This window comes from Eubalaena glacialis, chromosome 7 (assembly GCF_028564815.1).
Source record: "Eubalaena glacialis isolate mEubGla1 chromosome 7, mEubGla1.1.hap2.+ XY, whole genome shotgun sequence".
NCBI classification, from domain to species: Eukaryota; Metazoa; Chordata; class Mammalia; order Artiodactyla; family Balaenidae; genus Eubalaena; species Eubalaena glacialis.
In genome coordinates, this window is record NC_083722.1 from 101,186,219 (window position 1) to 101,206,806 (window position 20,588).

Genomic DNA, 20,588 nt, shown 5'->3' on the forward strand with positions numbered 1-20,588 from the left:
CAATTACTGAAGCCCTCATGCCTAGAGCCCGTGGTTCGCAACAAGAGAAGCCACCGCAGTGAGAAGCCCACACACTGAAATGAAGAGCAGCCCCCGCTCGCTGCAACTGCACAAAGCCCGCACATAGCAAGAAAGACCCAATGCAGCCAAACATAAATAAATAAAAATTTTTTTAAAAAAAATTTTTTAAAGCCAAACGACTTAAAAAAAAAAAAAAAGACTGTTAAGAATAATCCAGGAATCCACCAGAGGACAGACAGCAGAAGCAAGAAGAACTACAATCCTGCAGCCTATGGAACAAAAACCACATTCACAGAAAGATAGACAGATGAAAAGGCAGAGGGCTATGTACCAGATGAAGGAACAAGATAAAACACCAGAAAAACAACTAAATGAAGTAGAGATAGGCAACCTTCCAGAAAAAGAATTCAGAATAATGATAGTGAAGATGATCCAGGACCTCGGAAAAACAATGGACGCAAAGATCGAGAAGATGCAAGAAATGTTTAACAAAGACCTAGAAGAATTAAAGAACAAACAAACAGAGATGAACAATACAATAACTGAAATGAAAACTACACTAGAAGGGTTCAATAGCAGAATAACGGAGGCAGAAGAACGGATAAGTGACCTGGAAGACAGAATGGTGGAATTCACTGCTGTGGAACAGAATAAAGAAAAAAGAATGAAAAGAAATGAAGACAGCCTAAGAGACCTCTGGGACAACATTAAATGCAACAACATTCGCATTATAGGGGTCCCAGAAGGAGAACAGAGAGAGAAAGGACCCGAGAAAATATCTGAAGAGGTTATAGTCGAAAACTTCCCTAAAATGGGAAAGGAAATAGCCACCCAAGTCCAGGAAGCGCAGAGAGTCCCATACGGGATAAACCCAAGGAGAAACACACTGAGACACATAGTAATCAAATTGGCAAAAATTAAAGACAAAGAAAAATTATTGAAAGCAGCAAGGGAAAAATGACAAATAACATACAAGGGAACTCCCGTAAGGTTAATAGCTGATTTCTCAGCAGAAACTCTACAAGCCAGAAGGGAATGGCATGATATACTTAAAGTGATGAAAGGAAAGAACGTACAACCAAGATTACTGTACCCGGCAAGGATCTCATTCAGATTCGATGGAGAAATCAAAAGCTTTACAGACAAGCAAAAGCTAAGAGAAATCAGCACCACCAAACCAGCTCTACAACAAATGCTAAAGGAACTTCTCTAAGTGGGAAACACAAGAGAAGAAAAGGACCTACAAAAACAAACCCAAAACAATTAAGAAAATGGTCATAGGAACATACATATTGATAATTACCTTAAACGTGAATGGATTAAATGCTTCAACGAAAAGACACAGGCTTGCTGAATGGATACAAAAACAAGACCATATATATGCTGTCTACAAGAGACCCACTTCAGACCTAGGGACACATACAGACTGAAAGTGAGGGGATGGAAACAGATATTCCATGCAAATGGAAATCAAAAGAAAGCTGGAGTAGCAATACTCATAACAGATAAAATAGACTTTAAAATAAAGAATGTTACAAGAGACAAGGAAGGACACTACATATTGATCAAGGGATCAATCCAGGAAGAATATATAACAATCATAAATATATATGCACCCAACATAGGAGCACCTCAATACATAAGGCAACTGCTAACAGCTGTAAAAGAGGAAATTGACAGTAACACAATAATAGTGGGGGACTTAACACCTCACTTACACCAATGCACAGATCATCCAAAATGAAAATAAATGAGGAAACAGAAGCTTTAAATGACACAATAGACCAGATAGATTTAATTGATATTTATAGGACATTCCACCCAAAAACAGTAGATTACACTTTCTTCTCAAGTGCGCACGGAACATTCTCCAGGATAGATCACATCTTGGGTCACAAATCAAGCCTCAGTAACTTTAAGAAAACTGAAATCATATCAAGAATCTTTTCTGACCACAACGCTATGAGATTAGAAATGAATTACAGGGAAAAAAACATAAAAAACACAAACACATGGAGGCTAAACAATACATTACTAAATAACCAAGAGATCACTGAAGAAATCAAAGAGGAAATCAAGAAATACCTAGAGACAAGTGACAATGAAAACACGACAATCCAAAACCTATGGGATGCGGCAAAAGCAGTTCTAAGAGGGAAGTTTATAGCGATACAAGCCTACCTCAAGAAACAAGAAACATCTCAAATAAACCATCTAACCTTACACCTAAAGGAACTAGAGAAAGAAGGACAAACAAAACCCAAAGTTAGCAGAAGGAAAGAAATCATAAAGATCAGAGGAGAAATAAATGACACAGAAACAAAGAAAACAATAGCAAACATCAATAAAACTAAAAGCTGGTTCTTTGAGAAGATAAACAAAATGGATAAACCATTAGCCAGACTTATCAAGAAAAAGAGGGAGAGGACTCAAATCAATAAAATCAGAAATGAAAAAGGAGAAGTTACAACAGACACCGCAGAAATACAAAGCACCCTAAGAGACTACTACAAGCAACTCTATGCCAATAAAATAGACAATAAAATGGACAAATTCTTAGAAAGGTATAACCTTCCAAGACTGAAACAGGAAGAAATAGAAAATATCTTCATATTCACAAGTAATGAAATTGAAACTGTGATTAAAAGTCTTCCAACAAACAAAAGCCCAGGACCAGATGGCTTCACAGGCGAATTCTATCAAACATTTAGAGAGGAGCTAACACCCATCCTTCTCAAACTCTTCCAAATAATTGCAGAGGAAGGAACACTCCCAAACTCATTCTATGAGACCACCATCACCCTGATACCAAAACCAGACAAAGATACTACAAAAAAAGAAAATTACAGACCAATATCACTGATGAACATAGATGCAAAAATCCTCAACAAAATACTAGCAAACAGAATCCAACAACACATTAAAAGGATTATACACCACGATCAAGTGGGATTTATCCCAGGGATGCAAGGATTCTTCAATATACGCAAATCTATCAATGTGATACACCATATTAACAAACTGAAAAATAAAAACCATATGATCATCTCAATAGATGCAGAAAAAGCTTTTGACAAAATTCAATACCCATTTATGATAAAAACTCTCCAGAAAGTGGGCATAGAGAGAAACTACCTGAACATAATAAAGGCCATATACGACAAACCCACAGCAAACATCATTCTCAATGGTGAAAAACTGAAAGCATTTCCTATAAGATCAGGAACAAGACAAGGATGTCCACTCTCACTGCTATTACTCAACATAGTTTTGGAAGTCCTAGCCACGGCAATCAGAGAAGAAAAAGAAGTAAAAGAAATACAAATTGGAAAAGAAGAAGTAAAACTGTCACTGTTTGTAGATGACATGATACTATACATAGAGAATCCTAAAGATGCCACCAGAAAACTACTAGAGCTAATCAATGAATTTGGTAAAGTAGCAGGATACAAAATTAATGCACAGAAATCTCTTGCATTCCTATACACTAATGATGAAAAATCTGAAAGAGAAATTAAGGAAACGCTCCCATTTACCACTGCAACAAAAAGAATAAAATACCTAGGAATAAACCTACCTAGGGAGACAAAAGACTTGTATGCAGAAAACTATAAGACACTGATGAAAGAAATTAAAGATGATACCAACAGATGTAGAGATATACCATGTTCTTGCATTGGAAGAATCAATATTGTGAAAATGACTATACTACCCAAAGCAATCTACAGATTCAATGGAATCCCTATCAAATTACCAATGGCATTTTTTACGGAACTAGAACAAAAAATCTTAAAATTTGTATGGAGACACAAAAGACCCCGAATAGCCAAAGCAGTCCTGAGGGAAAAAAACAGAGCTGGAGGAATCAGACTCCCTGACTTCAGACTATACTACAAAGCTACAGTAATCAAGACAATATGGTACTTGCACAAAAACAGAAATATAGATTAATGGAACAAGATAGAAAACCCAGAGATAAACGCACGCACCTATGGTCAACTAATCTATGACAAAGGAGGCAAGGATATACAATGGAGAACAGACAGCCTCTTCAATAAGTGGTGCTGGGAAAACTGGACAGCCACATGTAAAAGAATGAAATTAGAACACTCCCTAACACCATACACAAAAATAAACTCAAAATGGATTAGAGACCTAAATGTAAGACTGGACACTATAAAGCTCTTAGAGGAAAACATAGGAAGAACACTCTCTGACATAAATCACAGCAAGATCTTTTTTGATCCACCTCCTAGAGTAATGGAAATAAAAACAAAAATAAACAAATGGGACCTAATGAAACTTCAAAGCTTTTGCACAGCAAAGGAAACCATAAACAAGACGAAAAGACAACCCTCAGAATGGGAGAAAATATTTGCAAATGAATCAACAGACAAAGGATTAATCTCCAAAATATATAAACAGCTCATGCAGCTCAATACTAAAAACACAAACAACCGAATCCAAAAATGTGCAGAAGACCTAAATAGACATTTCCCCAAGGAAGACATACAGATGGCCAAAAAGCACATGAAAAGCTGCTCAACATCATTAATTATTAGAGAAATGCAAATCAAAACTACAATGAGGTATGACCTCACACCAGTTAGAATGGGCATCATCAGAAAATCTACAAACAACAAATGCTGGAGTTGGTGTGGAGAAAAGGGAACCCTCTTGCACTGTTGGTGGGAATGTAAACTGATACAGCCACTATGGAGGACAGTACGGAGGTTCCTTAAGAAACTAAAAATAGAATTACCATATGATCCAGCAATCCCACTACTGGGCATATACCCAGAGAAAACCACAATTCAAAAAGACACATGCACCCCAATGTTCATTGCAGCACCATTTACAATAGCCAGGTCATGGAAGCAACCTAAATGCCCATCGACAGATGAATGGATAAAGAAGATATGGTACATATATACAATGGAATATTTATTACTCAGCCATAAAAAGGAATGAAATTGGGTCATTTGTTGAGACGTGGATGTATCTAGAGACTGTCATACAGAGTGATGTAAGTCAGAAAGAGAAAAACAAATATCATATGTCAACACATATATGTGGACCCTAGAAAAATGGTACAGATGAACCAGTTTTCAGGGCAGAAATTGAGACACAGATGTAGAGAACAAACGTATGGACACCAAGGGGGGAAAGCTGCGGGGGGCTGAGAGTGGTGGTGTGATGAATTCGGCGATTGGGATTGACATATATACACTGCTGTGTATAAAACTGATGACTAATAAGAACCTGCTGTATAAAAAAAAAAAAAGATAACATTCTTTTCTCCCCAAAAAAAAAAAAAAAAAGAATAACCCAGGGAATTCCCAGGCGGTCCAGTGGTTAGGACTCTGCACTTCCACTGCAAGGGGCACAGGTTTGATCCCTGGTCAGGGAGCTACGATCCCACATGCCGCATGGCGTGGCCTAAAAAATAAAAAATAAATTAAAAAAAAAAAAGAATAATCCAGGTTTGTTTTAAAAACACCACTCCTCAGACCCAGGAAGCCCAATAAAACTCAAGCAGTAAAAATGAAAGAAATCAACGCCTAGACATACCATAGTGAAACTGTAGAATAACAAAGACAGGAGACAGTTTTAAAAGCAGGCAGAGCCCAATCACCTACAGAGGAAGAGCAATAGATGTTCCTGAGGGCTGACTTCTGAATGGCGACAACAAAAGCCAGAAGACAGTGAAATAAGCCCTACGGTGTACTGACAGGAAATAACTGCCAACCTAAAATTTTTACTTGGTGAAAATATCTTTCAGTAATGAAGCAAAATAAAGATATTTTAAGACAATTAATAACAAAAACATTTACCACAGGATGTCCTTTAGGCAGAAGAGACATTGTTTTTTTTACTCGAAAAAAGAAGAAAAAGAAGCAGCAGCCTTGGTAATTCTGAATCCTCACTGAAATCGGCTTTCAGTTGAAAATAACGTCTCAAAATAGCCTCCCATCCTCCTTTATGGAGGACACTTATTCAGGAATTTGTTTCCGTAAAGTGTTAACAACTTTGAAAGTACCAAATTACAAACCAATAGATGATCATTGTTTCTCAGGCTCCCATCAAGAGGAACTGTTTTCTCCCACCCCACAGCCATTCCTCTGTCAAAGATTTAAGAGATATATTAATGACACAAGTAAAAAAATGAAACATACTTTTTAGAAATTAAATATTTTAAATACCATCCTTTTCAACAATAAGTTTTCTAGGGTAAAATACCCCAAAACAAACAAAAACAACAACACAACAACCTTAATCCTTTCTAGGATTTGATATCTATAGCTTTTAAGACCCTGTTTCAAATTCAGCATCCAAATAATAATCACGAATAAGAAAATTCCAGCATGCACATGTACTCGATTTTTAACCATTAAATTCACAGTTTATCTTTACAAGCAAACCCTGAGAGCCAGATCAATGTTTTGCCTCAAAACTGTATACATTAAAAAACAAACAAACCAAAGAGGATAGCAGCATCAGAATAGTTTTTGAATCTCTCCAAATCTACGTATAAAACAAGACAGAGCAACTAGACAACCACTGGGTAACAACACCAAAAACCCAAGAACAACATGCAGAGCCAATCTATGTGAGAGGGTACCTTCACCAAAGCCAGAATACAAGTAGGTGAGGAAAAACTGCCAAGAGCCGTACAACCTGCATGGTGCCTATGGCTGGGCAGGAGAAAGCAGAAGAAACGGCAAGTCATCAGAGATGTGACGAGGAAAATCCCACAGTAGCCAATGGGTATCACCGGAAAGCAGAGAATTACAGTGTGAGAAAGCATTGAAAATGGGAAGGAATTCTGCCCACTTTGCTGGTGAGTGTATGTAAGGGGCCTGCAGTGAGAGAGTATAAAGGCCTTCGAACAGTCTTGCCCTATGAATTCTTTTTTTTTTTTCCTATGAATTCTTTACACTGACCTGTCAGGGTTCCCTTCCAGAACAGAGACCCTCATCAAGGAGAAACCTCAGAGAATGAAATCAAACTCCAGAAAACAAGGGACAAGAGAGAAAACGAGAAGGAGTGGAGGGGAAGAGATGCCGGCAATCTGAGGAAGCAGGAGGCCTTCTTTTTTTTTTTTTGGCCGCAGGGCATGTGGGATCTTAGTTCCCCAACCAGGGATCGAACTTGTGCCCCCTGCAGTGGAAGCATGGAGTCTTAACCACTGGATGACCAGGGAAGTCCCAGGAGGCCATATTTTTGAAGCCTACATGAGTACAACTGAAGAAAGAGTTCTGTGAAGTTACAGAAGCTACCCTGGGCCACGCCTCCTTCCAAAGGTTAAGTCATGCTCAAAATAAGCCTGCAACAGGCCATTTCAAAATGAGGTCAGCGGAATTAAGAAAATGATTCATGAGAGAATAAAATAAATCAGAATCAGCAAACTCAGATGAGGTAGAGAAGTCAAGAAACAACTAAAACAAAAGAAAATGTCAGTTCAGAAATGAACACAAGAATACTTAAGAGACAAAGAAAATGAAAAGGAAGAATTTAATTTAAAAAAAGAGATAGAAATGATTCAAAAGAAAGTGATAAACACTGAGAATGAATCCTACAAACAGATATATTAAGAATTCCTAAAGAAGAAAAAAAAAGTAAGGGCACAGAAAAAAAATAGCAAAAACTTTAAGAAAAATTTCCTGAAATTAGAAAAAAAATTTTTGAAGCTACATATTGAAAGAGCACACCCCATACCTGAGAATACTGACCCATAAAGAAACACCAAGATATATTCTGGTAAAATCACTAGATACTAAAGAAAAAGAAAAAAAAAAATCCTTGGGTATCTAGGCAGAAACAACAAGTAGCTTTCAAGGGAAAGAAAATTTGACTATCATCAGACTTTCAACAGTAATGCCTATTCCAAGAGAAAACAAAATAACATATATAAGATACTCAAGAAAAACAAAAGTGAACCAGATTTCATATCCAGCAAAATTGACTTTAAAGTCTAATGGGTAATGACAAACTGTCAACAATATGCAAAAACTAGGCAATACTGTCTCCAAGACCATTTCCTTAAGAATCTAGTAGAGAAAAAGCTTCATTAATCCAAATGACTAGAGAGACATTGAACACAGAAAGCATTAAACATATAGTTACTTGTGGAAGTGAGTACTCTATATAATAGACACGTGCTCTGATAATACAGAAATAGTACAACAATTTTAAAACTGGGAGAGAAACAGGAAAAGCAAATGCAAAAGCTAATTTTTTTTTTGACCTGGTCTCAGTAATTCCATTGGTGATGGTAGCATTAGTCTTGTTGTTTTGAGACTGCCATGTATAAGGGCTGGGATAAAATAAATGAGTAATTATAGGTTATTCTGATTCTATCATCCCCTGTGTCCTTGAGAACCAGGATTCTTGATGTGGAAGGAAGGAGATACATGTAATACAAAAACAGGCTAAGTTATAAACCCTAACCTAGAAACATCGGTATGAACTCATAGAGCATTTTATCATAGCTCTGCCTACTGAAGAGGCTTAGAAACAATGACCAACCTTAGGCAATGAGCACACCTAGAACCTAGACAGGGTCCTGGAATACTATTTTCTACTAAAAGGTGCTAGTGTTTCTTAAATAAATGGCTGATTCCAGGCCAGGGGGTCATTATAGAAAGCAAGGAAGCACTGAAAGACGACTAGGGTTACTTCAAAAGGACTCAGGACAGCTGCCTAAGGCTTGGGGTGGGAATGAGGAGGGAATGCAAATGGGCACACGGGTCCTTTTGGGCTGGTGGATATGTTATGCACTGGGATGGTGGTGAAGGCTGCACGACTCTATAAATACACCAGAAAAAGTTGAATAAATTGTACACTTAAAATGGTGAATTCTGTGGGGTAATAAATATCTCAATAAAGCTGTTTTAAAAAGAGAAGAAAAAAAGAACTCACAAGAACTTAAAGAGGCACTCAATACCCCAAAATAGGAAAATTTGACATTCAAAAGGTATCATGATCCCAAGTGAATAAAACCCATAAAATATTTTTAAATCCATAGGTTCATGAAGATAATTTTTAAATCTGGTGATTACACAAATCTACATTTGTGATAAAATTGCATACATCTAAATACACACATACAAATGAATACGTATAAAACTGCTAAAACCAGACAAAGGTAAGTGGGTTGTGTCAATTGTCAATTTCCTGGTTGTAAAGCTGTACTACAGTCATACAAGATGTTATCACTGAAGGAAACCGGGGGGAAAGGTGCACAGGATCTCTGTATTATTTCTCACAACTGCATGTAATTTATAATATTCTTTAAATGTTTAATTTTTAAAAAAAGAAACCTAATTGGTCACTTTAAAAAAAAAAAGAAAATAGCAGATGAGGGAACCATCTCTTTATAAAAGTATCTCAATAAATAAATGAAAAAAAACCTATTAGATTATGAGAATCTTCCCACTCCCAGTGAATTAATGGATCTCGGCACTGGGCACTAACAGCAGGTGACATCACAAAAAGAGGGAGAAGCAGACACTAGGTGCCTCGTAGTGAAAGAACACATCACTATCTGAGGTCTTGCCATAGGGTCCAAACATGAGGCTGATCAGGCCTGGCGATCCAGCTACCAACTTGCAGGACAGAGAGGACAGGTGAGCTGTACCGTGACAGTGCAGGCAGCAAAATTCAGACTGTGGGAAAGCCTACCGCTAAAACAACCTGGATTCTTCCACAGATAAATTGTTAGGGAAAAAAAGGGGGGCAAGGGCCAGGGGCTGGGGAGGAGCAGAGTAATGGAAGGGAAATCCATAGATTAAAAGAGTCTTAAAAGACACAAATTTCCTTTAAATAGACAAGAATAAACATCGGTAGTCTTGGGATGCACACCTGGCAATATTACTATAAAGAAATGCAGGGAAGCATCTACTTTAAAAAGCAAGACAGTGGCTACTTCAGGGACAGAGGGGGTGGTGATCAGGATGTGGCTCGTGGATGGGATCGCTGGGCAGGGAGCAAAATCCTAATTCTTGACTCAAGGGAAGGTTACGATCATGTTTGTTTTAAAATAACACAGTAGGGCTTCCCTGGTGGCGCAGTGGTTGAGAATCCGCCTGCCAATGCAGGGAACACGGGTTCGAGCCCTGGTCTGGGAAGATCCCACATGTCGTGGAGCAGCTGGGCCCGTGAGTCACAACTACTGAGCCTGCGCGTCTGGAGCCTGTGCTCCGCAGCAAGAGAGACCACGACAGTGAGAGGCCCGCGCACCTCGATGAAGAGTGGCCCCCACTCGCCGCAACTAGAGAAAGCCCTCGCACAGAAACGAAGACCCAACACAGCCAAAAATAAATTAATTAATTAATTTAAAAAGAAAAAAAATAACACCGTAAAGCTACACATTTGCTTTGCGTGATGTTCTGTATTTGACTTTTCTTTTACAATAAAAAGGCTTTTTCTCATAAGGAAAAGTTATATCACTAGTGTTACCTGTCATAAGAGAACATTTATGACATTTAAAATAATTACATTTATTTTAAATAATTATATGAAACATTTAAAATAATTACATGATAGTAAACATCTAAAACAACTATGTGAAAGTAAACAATCTTATAAAATAATCACATTTAAAATGTACATACAGACGAACCTATTTGCAAAGCAGAAATAGAGACACGGATGTAGGGAACAAACATATGGACACCAAGGGGGGAAAGGGAGGGTGGGATGAATTGGGAGACTGGGATTGACATATATACACTACTATGTATAAAACAGATAACTAATGATAACCTACTGTATAGCACAGGGAGCTCTACTCAATGCTGTGTGGAGATCTAAACAGGAAGGAAATCCAAAAAAGAGGGGATATATGTATACATATAGCTGATTCACTTTGCTGTACAGCAGAAATTAACACAACACTGTAAGGCAACCACACTCCAATAAAAATGTTAAAAGTAAATAAATAAATAAAACATACACAAACATAAACCATATTATTAAATTCCAGCCAGCCACTGAAGCCTGAGGAAGGTTCTGAGGCCTATTTTCTGTGTTAAAAAGGAGATTAACAAGTGCTGCTGAGTGTTAGTGACAGGTCAGCGCTGAAATGAGACTTTCTTCTCAACTTAATCAGGTCTTGAAAGAGCCCTGAGACAATGTGATTCAAGATTATCTTACGTTTGGCCATGTACCACCTTAAGTCATCTGCTTCACTTAAAGTCACCTCATGGACCATCTCCTATCCTACACTTCTGGAAACACTGGGTTAAAAACAGGTCTGGTGCATTAGGGTATGCCAAGACTTAAAAACAAAAACTTAGCTCTCTCAGATCACCAACAGATTCATTTCACTTGTTCCAACCCTTTCTAAACATGCTTAAAAGGTTTGCTTTTCCATTATGAGCATTTAAGCGAGAGACCAACACTACGACCCGGTAAGAGCTGCTTATCCTCATCCTAGTTACCAGCACACACACTTCACTATGGACTTAAGAGGGCACCGTCAGAGCCTAGTAATAATCTGCCTCTGCCTTTATGCCTAATGTGCTCAGAGGTTCTCAAGTGACAGGAGGCCTTGTCTCGGAAAGCACAAATTACAAAAATAAGTGCAAAGGCCCTCCCCCAGCGGAACTCCCCATCATAAAACAAGGCACCACATCCAGAGCTACTGGCTCATCAACACTAAGCCAATCTGACCTCAAAGCCCTTTAAAAAAAGGCGGGGGGCGGGGTATCAGATTATATAATAGACTTATAATATAAACTTGTAGCAAGCAAAGAAAGCTCTGAAATTCAGATGGAATTCAGTCATGTTTTTAAAACATTTTTCTAAAATACATACATAAAAGTGGCCTGATTCTCCTATAAACGACTTGAGAGCAAATCTGCTTTTACCTCATCTTTTTCCCCGCAAGTTTTGCCACGAGTTTGAAGAGAAAGCAAACCCGAGCCAGGAATGTTTTAATTTTTCTGGCACTGCTGCTCACAAGAGAGAATAGTGACCCCAACACATAAAGATGAGATTCAGGCAGGAGTTGAAAGGGAACTTGTATAACAAAGGAAGATTAGTGCTGAATTCCTGTCTTCGATGTCTGTATCTTAATCAGTCTCCCTTGGGTCAGCTGACCCCGTTTCCTTTCCTCTCTTACCACCTCCTGCTTCTTCTGTGTCCTCAGCCATCCTTGTTTTGTGAACCCTCAGCTTCCCAGCTTACCCACACTCCTTTCCTTGTATATTTTGCTTTCTCATGAGACATGTGAGTAAACAAATTCTCAAATATACACAAACCTACTAAAATGTCTGGAACAGAAATCCCAAGTTCCACTCACCACACAGGGGCTTATGGAGACCTAGTCCAGTCTCCATGATTTCCCTGGACCCCTTTATGAGAGAAGGTACACCCTGGATGGTAAGGACCAGGTCCTGGGTTCAATTTCCTGTGTACATCCACAGCAAAGGGCCCCTTTCATAACTACTACTCTGATCAAGTGAATTCAGGAATGTTTAAATAGGAAGCTCTCTCTCCATACCAGAACCTGATGAGACCAAGACTTTAAGAATAGAAGTAAAAAACATGCACATTTAACCCTCCATTCTAGAAATGGCTATGAGCAAAAGAAACCCAGAAGTGTCTAAAGCCCAGCTGAGCTCCACTTACACTCAGGTGCACAAGAACAGAAGCTCAAGTCAGACCCAACACTTCAGATACTGTCCCAGGTTTGTGCCATTTTCCTCAAGATAAGGTGCCCTGGTTCCATAGGCCTGTTCTACGGGCAAATCTATAGCAGGAAAATGGTGAGGCGTTTTGGGAGGGCGGGGGGGGCTGGTAGTTTGGATTTTTCACCCAAGCCCTTTCCAGTGAGCAACAGAGAAATACGAGAGCCTGTTGAAACATTACTTACTGCCTGTTGGATATCAGACTTCACTTGCTCACTCAACATGCCTTCAAAGACAAAGGAGTCACCAAACTTCTCAGCCTAAAGGAAAGGAAGGAAATAAAAATCCAGAAAAGGTTGTAGTAACATATTTCACATGTGCCATTTTCTCTGTACGCTACTAAAGTGGTTCTTCTTGTCCAAATGAACTTAAATTTGTCTTATAACCTCCCAAAGGATTCAGAAATGACCTAAAAGCATCTGGCTGCCTGTTAAAACAGGTTACTGTCACTTACAGAGACCGTTTTAAGGCTCATTTAGCTGATAAGAATGCAGACTGGAAGAGATTAGCTATTGAGACTGTGATTGTTTCTGTTGATGGAAACACATCTCCCCAAGTATTACAAATGACTTTGGAAAATAACAGGATTCTTTACATGTCAGATTAAGTAATCAACATTTGTCCTTTGTTCTGCTCCCGGAACCTAGCTAAAAGAAGTAAATGGCACTGTTTGTTGATATTCTGACACACTCCACTAAGGTGTCCATTGTGCTTATACATCTCAAGTGGCCAATTCAAGCACCAGATGGAAATCTGTATTTTAATCATTTTTATTTACCATTACTGTCTCAAGTCCATATCTACCCGGTTTTCTTCGTTGCATATAACCCCAGTTCTGGAAACACCCAATGTAGTCTCTTGGTTCCATGATTCTACTCTTCTAGTTTTCTTCCTCCACTTCAGACTCCTTCTCATCTCCTGAAATACATGGGCTCTTCTTCTTGCCCCTAAGACACTGTTGCTCCCCAGCGCTCTGCCCTGGCTCTCTGCTCTTCTTACTCCACACCAGTGGCCCTCAGGCTTTGTGCAGTTGAGATCACCTGGCCAGCTTGTTATAGCTACACAGCACTGCTCCCCAAGCCCAGAGGTTCTGATTCTGTAGGTCTGGGGTGAGGCCAAGGAACCTGCCGGTGTGAACAGATAAGCTGGTGATTCTAATACAGGTGGTCTGAGAGATCACACGATGAGATACACGGACCTGCTGCTGGACAAACTCTTGAAATCCCATGATTTTAACCACCGCCGGCATTTCAAATGATGCTCATATCTCCACCTCCAGTCCTCTCCTCTCCTCACCACATGATATTAACTGCCTACTAGATCCCTGTATTTCCAGCCTTATGAGCACATCAAACTCCTTTTCCTGATTAGAGCTCATCATCTTTTCTCCACCCCAGCTCTTATTTCTGTATTCCTTTGTGGCATCACCATGCCTGAGAACCCAGACCATTCCTTCACTCAACAACATGTACCAAACACCTATCAGATGCCTGGCTTTGGGCTAAATGACAGAGATACAAGGTCAATATCACAGAGGCATGGTCTCTGTCCTTAGGGCACTCATATATGGGGCCACAAACAAAAGTCAAGTCAAACAAAGAAAGGAAGAATATAATTACAACTTTACTTGACCTTGTAAGGCAGAGAGTATAGAGAGAAGCCTCCTTTTGATAGGGTGGGCAGAGGAAGCCTCCCTGAGAGGGATATTTAAGCTGAGATGACTCGAGAATGAGAAGGAGCCAGCCATGCAAAAGGGGGACAGGCAACAGGGTCAGGAAATTCCAAGCAGGGGAAAGTATGGGCTGCACCCCCAAGAAGGGAAAGAGCGTCAAGTCTGCAAGGAATAGAAACAAGAACAGCAGGGCTAGAACATGGTGAGCAAGGGAAATGTGATATAAAATGAAGTTGGAGAAATGGAAGAAAAGAAATGTGAATGCCATAATAATATGAAGTATTTTATCCAAAGCAGGGGTTTTAACCCTTTTTGTGCCCTGGACCCCTTTGGCAATATGGTGAAGCTTAAGGATCTCCTTCTCAGAATGAAATGTTTAAGTGTATAAAATAAAATCAATACAATTACAAAGAAAACTAGTTATATCAAAATATTAGTAAAACAAATTTGTGCTATAGTAACATATACATATATGTGTGTATATATATCTATACATTAAATATAAATAAATATGTATAAATAATACATTAAATAAGATCTAGTGGCAGGTCTCATAATTATCATTTCTAAAGTGAGGATGAATACAAACAATATTTTATGATCTCTGCAACAACAATAATGGGATACAAAATGTCTGTGATTTCTATTGGTGATAAAGTCATAGGCACTGCTGCCACTACTGTGGTATGTTGTCTATTCCTAACTGAAGGAAATGCTGAACTTCAGTTAAAGGGTAATAGAAATCCAGATGGAATATTTCCCCATCCATGCTCCTAGATGCCCTAAACTCTGCTTATTCTATCTAGTCTTGATGGGAACCCTAGTCTAAGGGAAGCTTCTTGCCTTAGAAGCCCACTTCTAACTTCATCAGACTACTGAGGAACTTGACCTGAGAGTATCCTCATGAAACAAAAAGAACAGCAACTTCTTACTACAAATAGGTACAAAAAGACAACTACTTTGTATATTTTAAGAAATTCCAAAGAAATGCAAAACCAAATTTGGATGTTGTTTCGCTTTCAGCATTCGCTCTGAAATTTTTTTTTAAAGAAAGGAAGATGTTCTGGCCTGGAAAAAAACAAAAACAAGGACAGGGACTCCACAAACTGAAGGCAAGGGTAGGGTAGAGTCCTTTGGTAAGAAAAAAATGGGAAACCTACATAACAAGGATATTTTAGACACTCACAGAAACTTTCATAAACTAGAAAGCCTCTCTCTTCCTATTCCTGTTTAGGACAAACATCTACTTTCAGAACCTTGCGCTGTGATTCAGTGACCACAGGATAAAGCCTGGAACTGCCAAAGGAAAGCTTATGAGTCGTCAGGCACTGAGATAAAACCACAAAAATGAAAAGCTGCACTTCTGCATCTATTACTTATGAATTATGCAATGCTTCTGGAACATCCAAACTATAATTTTTTGAGAGGGAAAAGTGGCATTACTTTACATGCTATCATCTCAAAAAGCCTGAAAGGGCAGTGATGCTCTCTGGCAGATTAAAGCACTGACACACTAGAGCATAATGGTTAAGAAGACAGGTCCTGGGGTCACACTGGCCAGGCTTGAATCCCAGCTCCGCCGCTAACCAGCTGTGGGACTCAGGGCAAATCACTTTGCTAATCCCCAGTTTGCCACCTGAAAAATAACCTACCTCACTGGGTTGCTATGAGAACAAAAATTACATGAAATATACATAAAGTGCCTATCACAGCACTGGGCACATAGGAAAAAGCGGTCAACTGATAAAGTTCTTCCTCCCCATCCCAACCCCATTACCTCTGTCAAATAGCCAGTTGAGTTCACAAACTTCTCAAATTCAGCATTACTGACTTCATAGGCATCCATGTAAAAGGCATCAAGAGCAACTCTCCTCGCAGGTGCTTCCCCATCCTGCATTATCTGAGGATCATCTGTGCCCATTGTAAATACTCCGGCAGGGATGGGGACCATCTGCAGCAAAAGGGGAAACACGGGAAGTCAGGCCATCACCGCCGGAGTGAAGCTGGGTCAAGTGTAGAGTGCCAGCACACAGTAAGCACCCAACAGCGAGCCAACCTCCGCCACAAAAGCCACTGTGAAATGAGTAAAATCATGGCATACACCAATGAATGATTAGCCACAAAAAGAAGTGAAAATTCTTTAGGGTAGTAATTTCTTTAGGAAAAACGCTACATAATACACATCTGCACACGCCATGGAAACAGGTCTGGAGCAACAGTCACCAAGCTGCTAATGGCTGCAGTGCAGAGGCAGGGAGAATATTCCACTTCTTTATACATTTGTGCATTTTTGTCCTTTATTATATCCATATTACTTTTGAATTATTTTTAAAAGCAAATATAAAAATGCCAAATACAATATATATTTTTTTTTTAACTTTTTTTTTTTTTTTTTTTTTTTTTTGGCCACGCGGCATGTGGGATCTTAGTTCCCTGACCAGGGAAACCCGCGCCCCCTGCAGTGGAAGCGCAGTCTTAACCACTGGACCACCAGGGAAGTCCCCATATATAATATATTTAAAAATCCACTGAGTGAATCTAGGTTCCCAGTGATAATGGAAAAGACTTAAATCATTGAAATGGAAAATCTAAAAGGTTTACTAAAGGACCATGTCTTGTCCTTATTTAATACCTTATTAAAACTCTAATTGTTCCTATCTACTGTTTCACATAACCTCTAAACACCAAGAGGGCAGCAACTGAGGCTGCTCTGTTCACATGTTTTCCTAGCACTAAACATAAGATCTGAGGATCACACCGAAAATTTTCAGTTAAGAAACACAGGTCCATCCTCAGCATCACTGGGGAAATCCCAACATTACAGCGGTCATCCAGTTTTACTGGGTATCCTAAATATATATCCCCCTGTCCTCTCCCCTTTCTTTTCCTCGATTAATGCTGTAGCCTCACAATTGTCTCCTTGCCTCCAGTCTCATCCCTTCACATTTCTCCCGGCTCCTCTCTAAGCCATCAACCTTCCTTTCAATCATTCATACAACAAGTATTTAAGCCCCTACTGAACTTTCCAAAACATCTGTCCTCTGTATCCCACACAATTTATTGAAGCTCTGCTTGGAACAGAAAAAGACTGGAAACAACCTAAATATTTTTCAATATTGGAATGATTAACTAAATTGTGGGCCACCCAGAAAATGGAAAATTAGGCAGCCATAAGAAAAGGAAAAGAAGGAAAACAACAGGAAAAAAAAGACACTTTTAATATACTGATATGGAGAGATCTCACCACGATAAAGAGGAAAGCGAACAAAGCAAGGTGCACCCTAGAAAGCATGGTGTGTTATCATTTGCGTGAAAAGGAGTTGGGCGGGAGAACATAGATTCACATATTTTTTTGGATTTGCTTACATTTGCAGAACACGGCTCTGGGAGGATATTCAAGAAACTCATGCAGTGGTTGTCGAGGGGAAGGTTATTACGTAAGTGGAAAAGTTTTCACTATACACTCTTCTATAGAATTTTTTAAAAATTTTAAAACCATGTAACGTACTCTATTCAAAAAAACAAACAATGAAGTGTCAATCTGATTATACCACTTTCCTACTTAAATTCTTCAGGGATCCCCATCACCTTTGAGGGTAAAATATCTCAGCATCAGAGCCTAATCTCTCCCCATCTCTCTCACCCTGTACTCCACCTGCACTTCATCTCTTGTGAATAACATCAATGCTCAAGGATCACCTCCTACAGAAGAAGGCCTTTCCTGCCTGCATTTCCCTCTGCTGGCTGGGCATATCCCCCTCATTTGGGATCCTCTGATAAACACCTCTCTAAACAACTGGCACACACTGTACACACTTTAATGGCTTGTTTTTACCTGCCCTAGATCCCAGGCTCCTTGGGGACCAGAAATAAAGTTTTCACTTCTATATCCCCAGCTCCTAGTATGGTGCATAATTCATGGAAGGAAGGAAAGAAGGAAGGAAGGAAGGAAGGAAGGAAGGAAGTGGGGGGGATGGATGGATGAAGAAACTTCATTGACTGAAAGAGAGACATCACGGATACAATGAAAAATGTATCATTTGAATTATTCCTAATTATAAAAATTCTCTGTCTTTATAACACCATCCCAGACATGGATAGCATGTCTGCATCACAGTGAAACTTGTTTAAGAGACTCTGCTCAAAGACTGAACTAGGTTCACACATTATTCTCATTATTCTCCAAGCATCTGGGACGCAAGATTCCTCAGTCGAGATGAGAAGTCAGAATTTTAAGCAGCTCTGCAAAGCAGCAGAAAAATAGAAGCCTGCAGACGAAAACTTAAAATGATTATTAAAATGATCTAATAAAAGGTTTCATGTTTCCTAAAGGACTTAAAGAAAAAAAAAAAAGCTTTCCAGCAGCAGACAAGTAAGTCCTTTTCTGAGAACAGTTGTTCATCCCAAGGTGCAAACACAAGGCCTATAGGAAACTGTGCCCATTGTACCCAATGAAGTTTTACAATTATCTCAGTTTTTCATCCCACTCTCCCTCAAGGTGAGCAGCAACAATGCTAACACAATCACAACGTCCACTGTGGACTCCTGGCCTAATTGTTTTTTCTTTCATTAACCATCAGAGATAGCCAGCAATGAATAAGCCAAGTTTCCATTCTGGAAGCTATAGATAAAAATAGCCTGCATAGCTCTGACTGGATCATAATTCCCAATTTACACTAATGAAGTGAAGTCTCTGTCCTACAAATGTAAAAGGTCGTTCTAGTGAAATCCAGAGCATCAGGTCTCACACTCCTAAACCAAATACAAAGAACCATTTTGATCAAGTCTTCATGAAGGTCCAGATTCAAACAATCCATTCCTCCTTGGAGGTAAGTTAAAACCCCTTCTGCCACATCAGTTTCTGCCACTGCCAAGCAAGCCAAAAGGACAGGTGAAGTCAAAGCAGCTCTCTTATCACTAGGACCATATTTGAGCTACACACTCTGGCCAGGTGCAGTGGACAACTATGATTTTTGCCCACCTGGCACCCATTCCCTCCTGTTCTTGTAAGAGCAAGTGACATCTCTTTGAAAACCACTTCTTCGACTAAGTACATGTCTCAGGTGGAGCTGGATGACACTGCCCCACGCCCCCTACTCCCCACACACACACACACCCCGCCCCTGCCCCATGACTCAGGCCTAGCCAATTACCACATTCTTTTGACCACAGAGATGTAATCAGGGATAGGCCCACGACCCAATCAAAGTTAATCTCAGAACTTTTGCTGGAGCTATGAGGGAAAGAAAACTCTCTTTCTCTTCCAGCTCTTTGATCATTAGGAGAAGGAATACTACCTAAAAATGAAGCCAACATAGAAGAAAGAAGAGCTGCCAAGAGAGAGCCAAAAAGAGGGATCTGGAGATGCTGCCTGAGGCCCTGCATCCAACTGTGTCTGGGGCCATATCTGCACTTGAACTTCCCAGCCATGAGAGCCCATAAATGTCCCTACCCACACTTCTTTATCAGCCTACTAAGCTAGTTTTAAGAATCTTTCCTTTCACTTGCTTCTGTGGGACTTTTGTTTTACACACAAAAATGAAATGTTTATATGCAACTCTTTTGTGTAGCACTTCTCCTTTTTCCTTCCTTCCTCTCCTCAAACCTAAGTAAAAAGCTAAAGGCTCCGGAGAAAGTTCGGTGAATAACAAGAGAAGCAATCTCCCTGGATCTGCCCACAAACTGCTGCCTTATCTATCTACGCAGGGCTTACCTACCTATATCATCCTGTCACTCTACTGACACTAATCATAGATGAAATGGCATTAAATTTCCTTCAAGCCCTGGGATTTCATGATTCTATTCAGCCTCTGTTGTCACATCTGTAAAGTGGGGGATAATATCTCACAGGATCCTGGGGAGGATGAGATACAGCAAAAAGACTGCTTTCCAAAGGTTTCTTTAAAAAGTATCTCATACCCTTAATTCCCCTGGCAGTTTCTCAATATTGTATCCAACAAAAAAAGGTAAAAGATCATTACAGAAATTGTTACACGATGCCTAAATGTGTAAAGCGCTTGGAGGATACAGACATTAAAACAGGTCTAAAAAATTGCTTCCCGTGTAGAAAGAGATATCAGACAATTACACAAATAACACTACTTTACAGGAAATATACAAGTTTCCATCAGACATTGACAAAATGCTATGAGAATTTAGAGGATAGAAACACTACTTCTTCCTGGAGGAAAGGGGTCATA

At 39.4% G+C, this 20,588-nt stretch overlaps 1 protein-coding gene across 4 annotated transcripts in view; it reads right to left on the reverse strand.

The window, feature by feature from the left end:
* The window catches only part of SUMF1 (sulfatase modifying factor 1), a 113,544-nt gene that overhangs the window by 88,124 nt on the left and 4,832 nt on the right, over positions 1-20,588 (reverse strand). For 3 of the 4 annotated variants that reach the window (XM_061195553.1, XM_061195551.1, XM_061195552.1), the window contains exons 2-3: positions 16,166-16,339; positions 12,902-12,976 (exon numbers count right to left, since the gene is read on the reverse strand). In XM_061195553.1, the coding sequence (XP_061051536.1) occupies positions 12,902-12,976; positions 16,166-16,339 (249 nt within the window). The remainder of the gene's footprint in view (positions 1-12,901; positions 12,977-16,165; positions 16,340-20,588) is intronic. The other variant, XM_061195554.1, reaches the window with a different exon arrangement.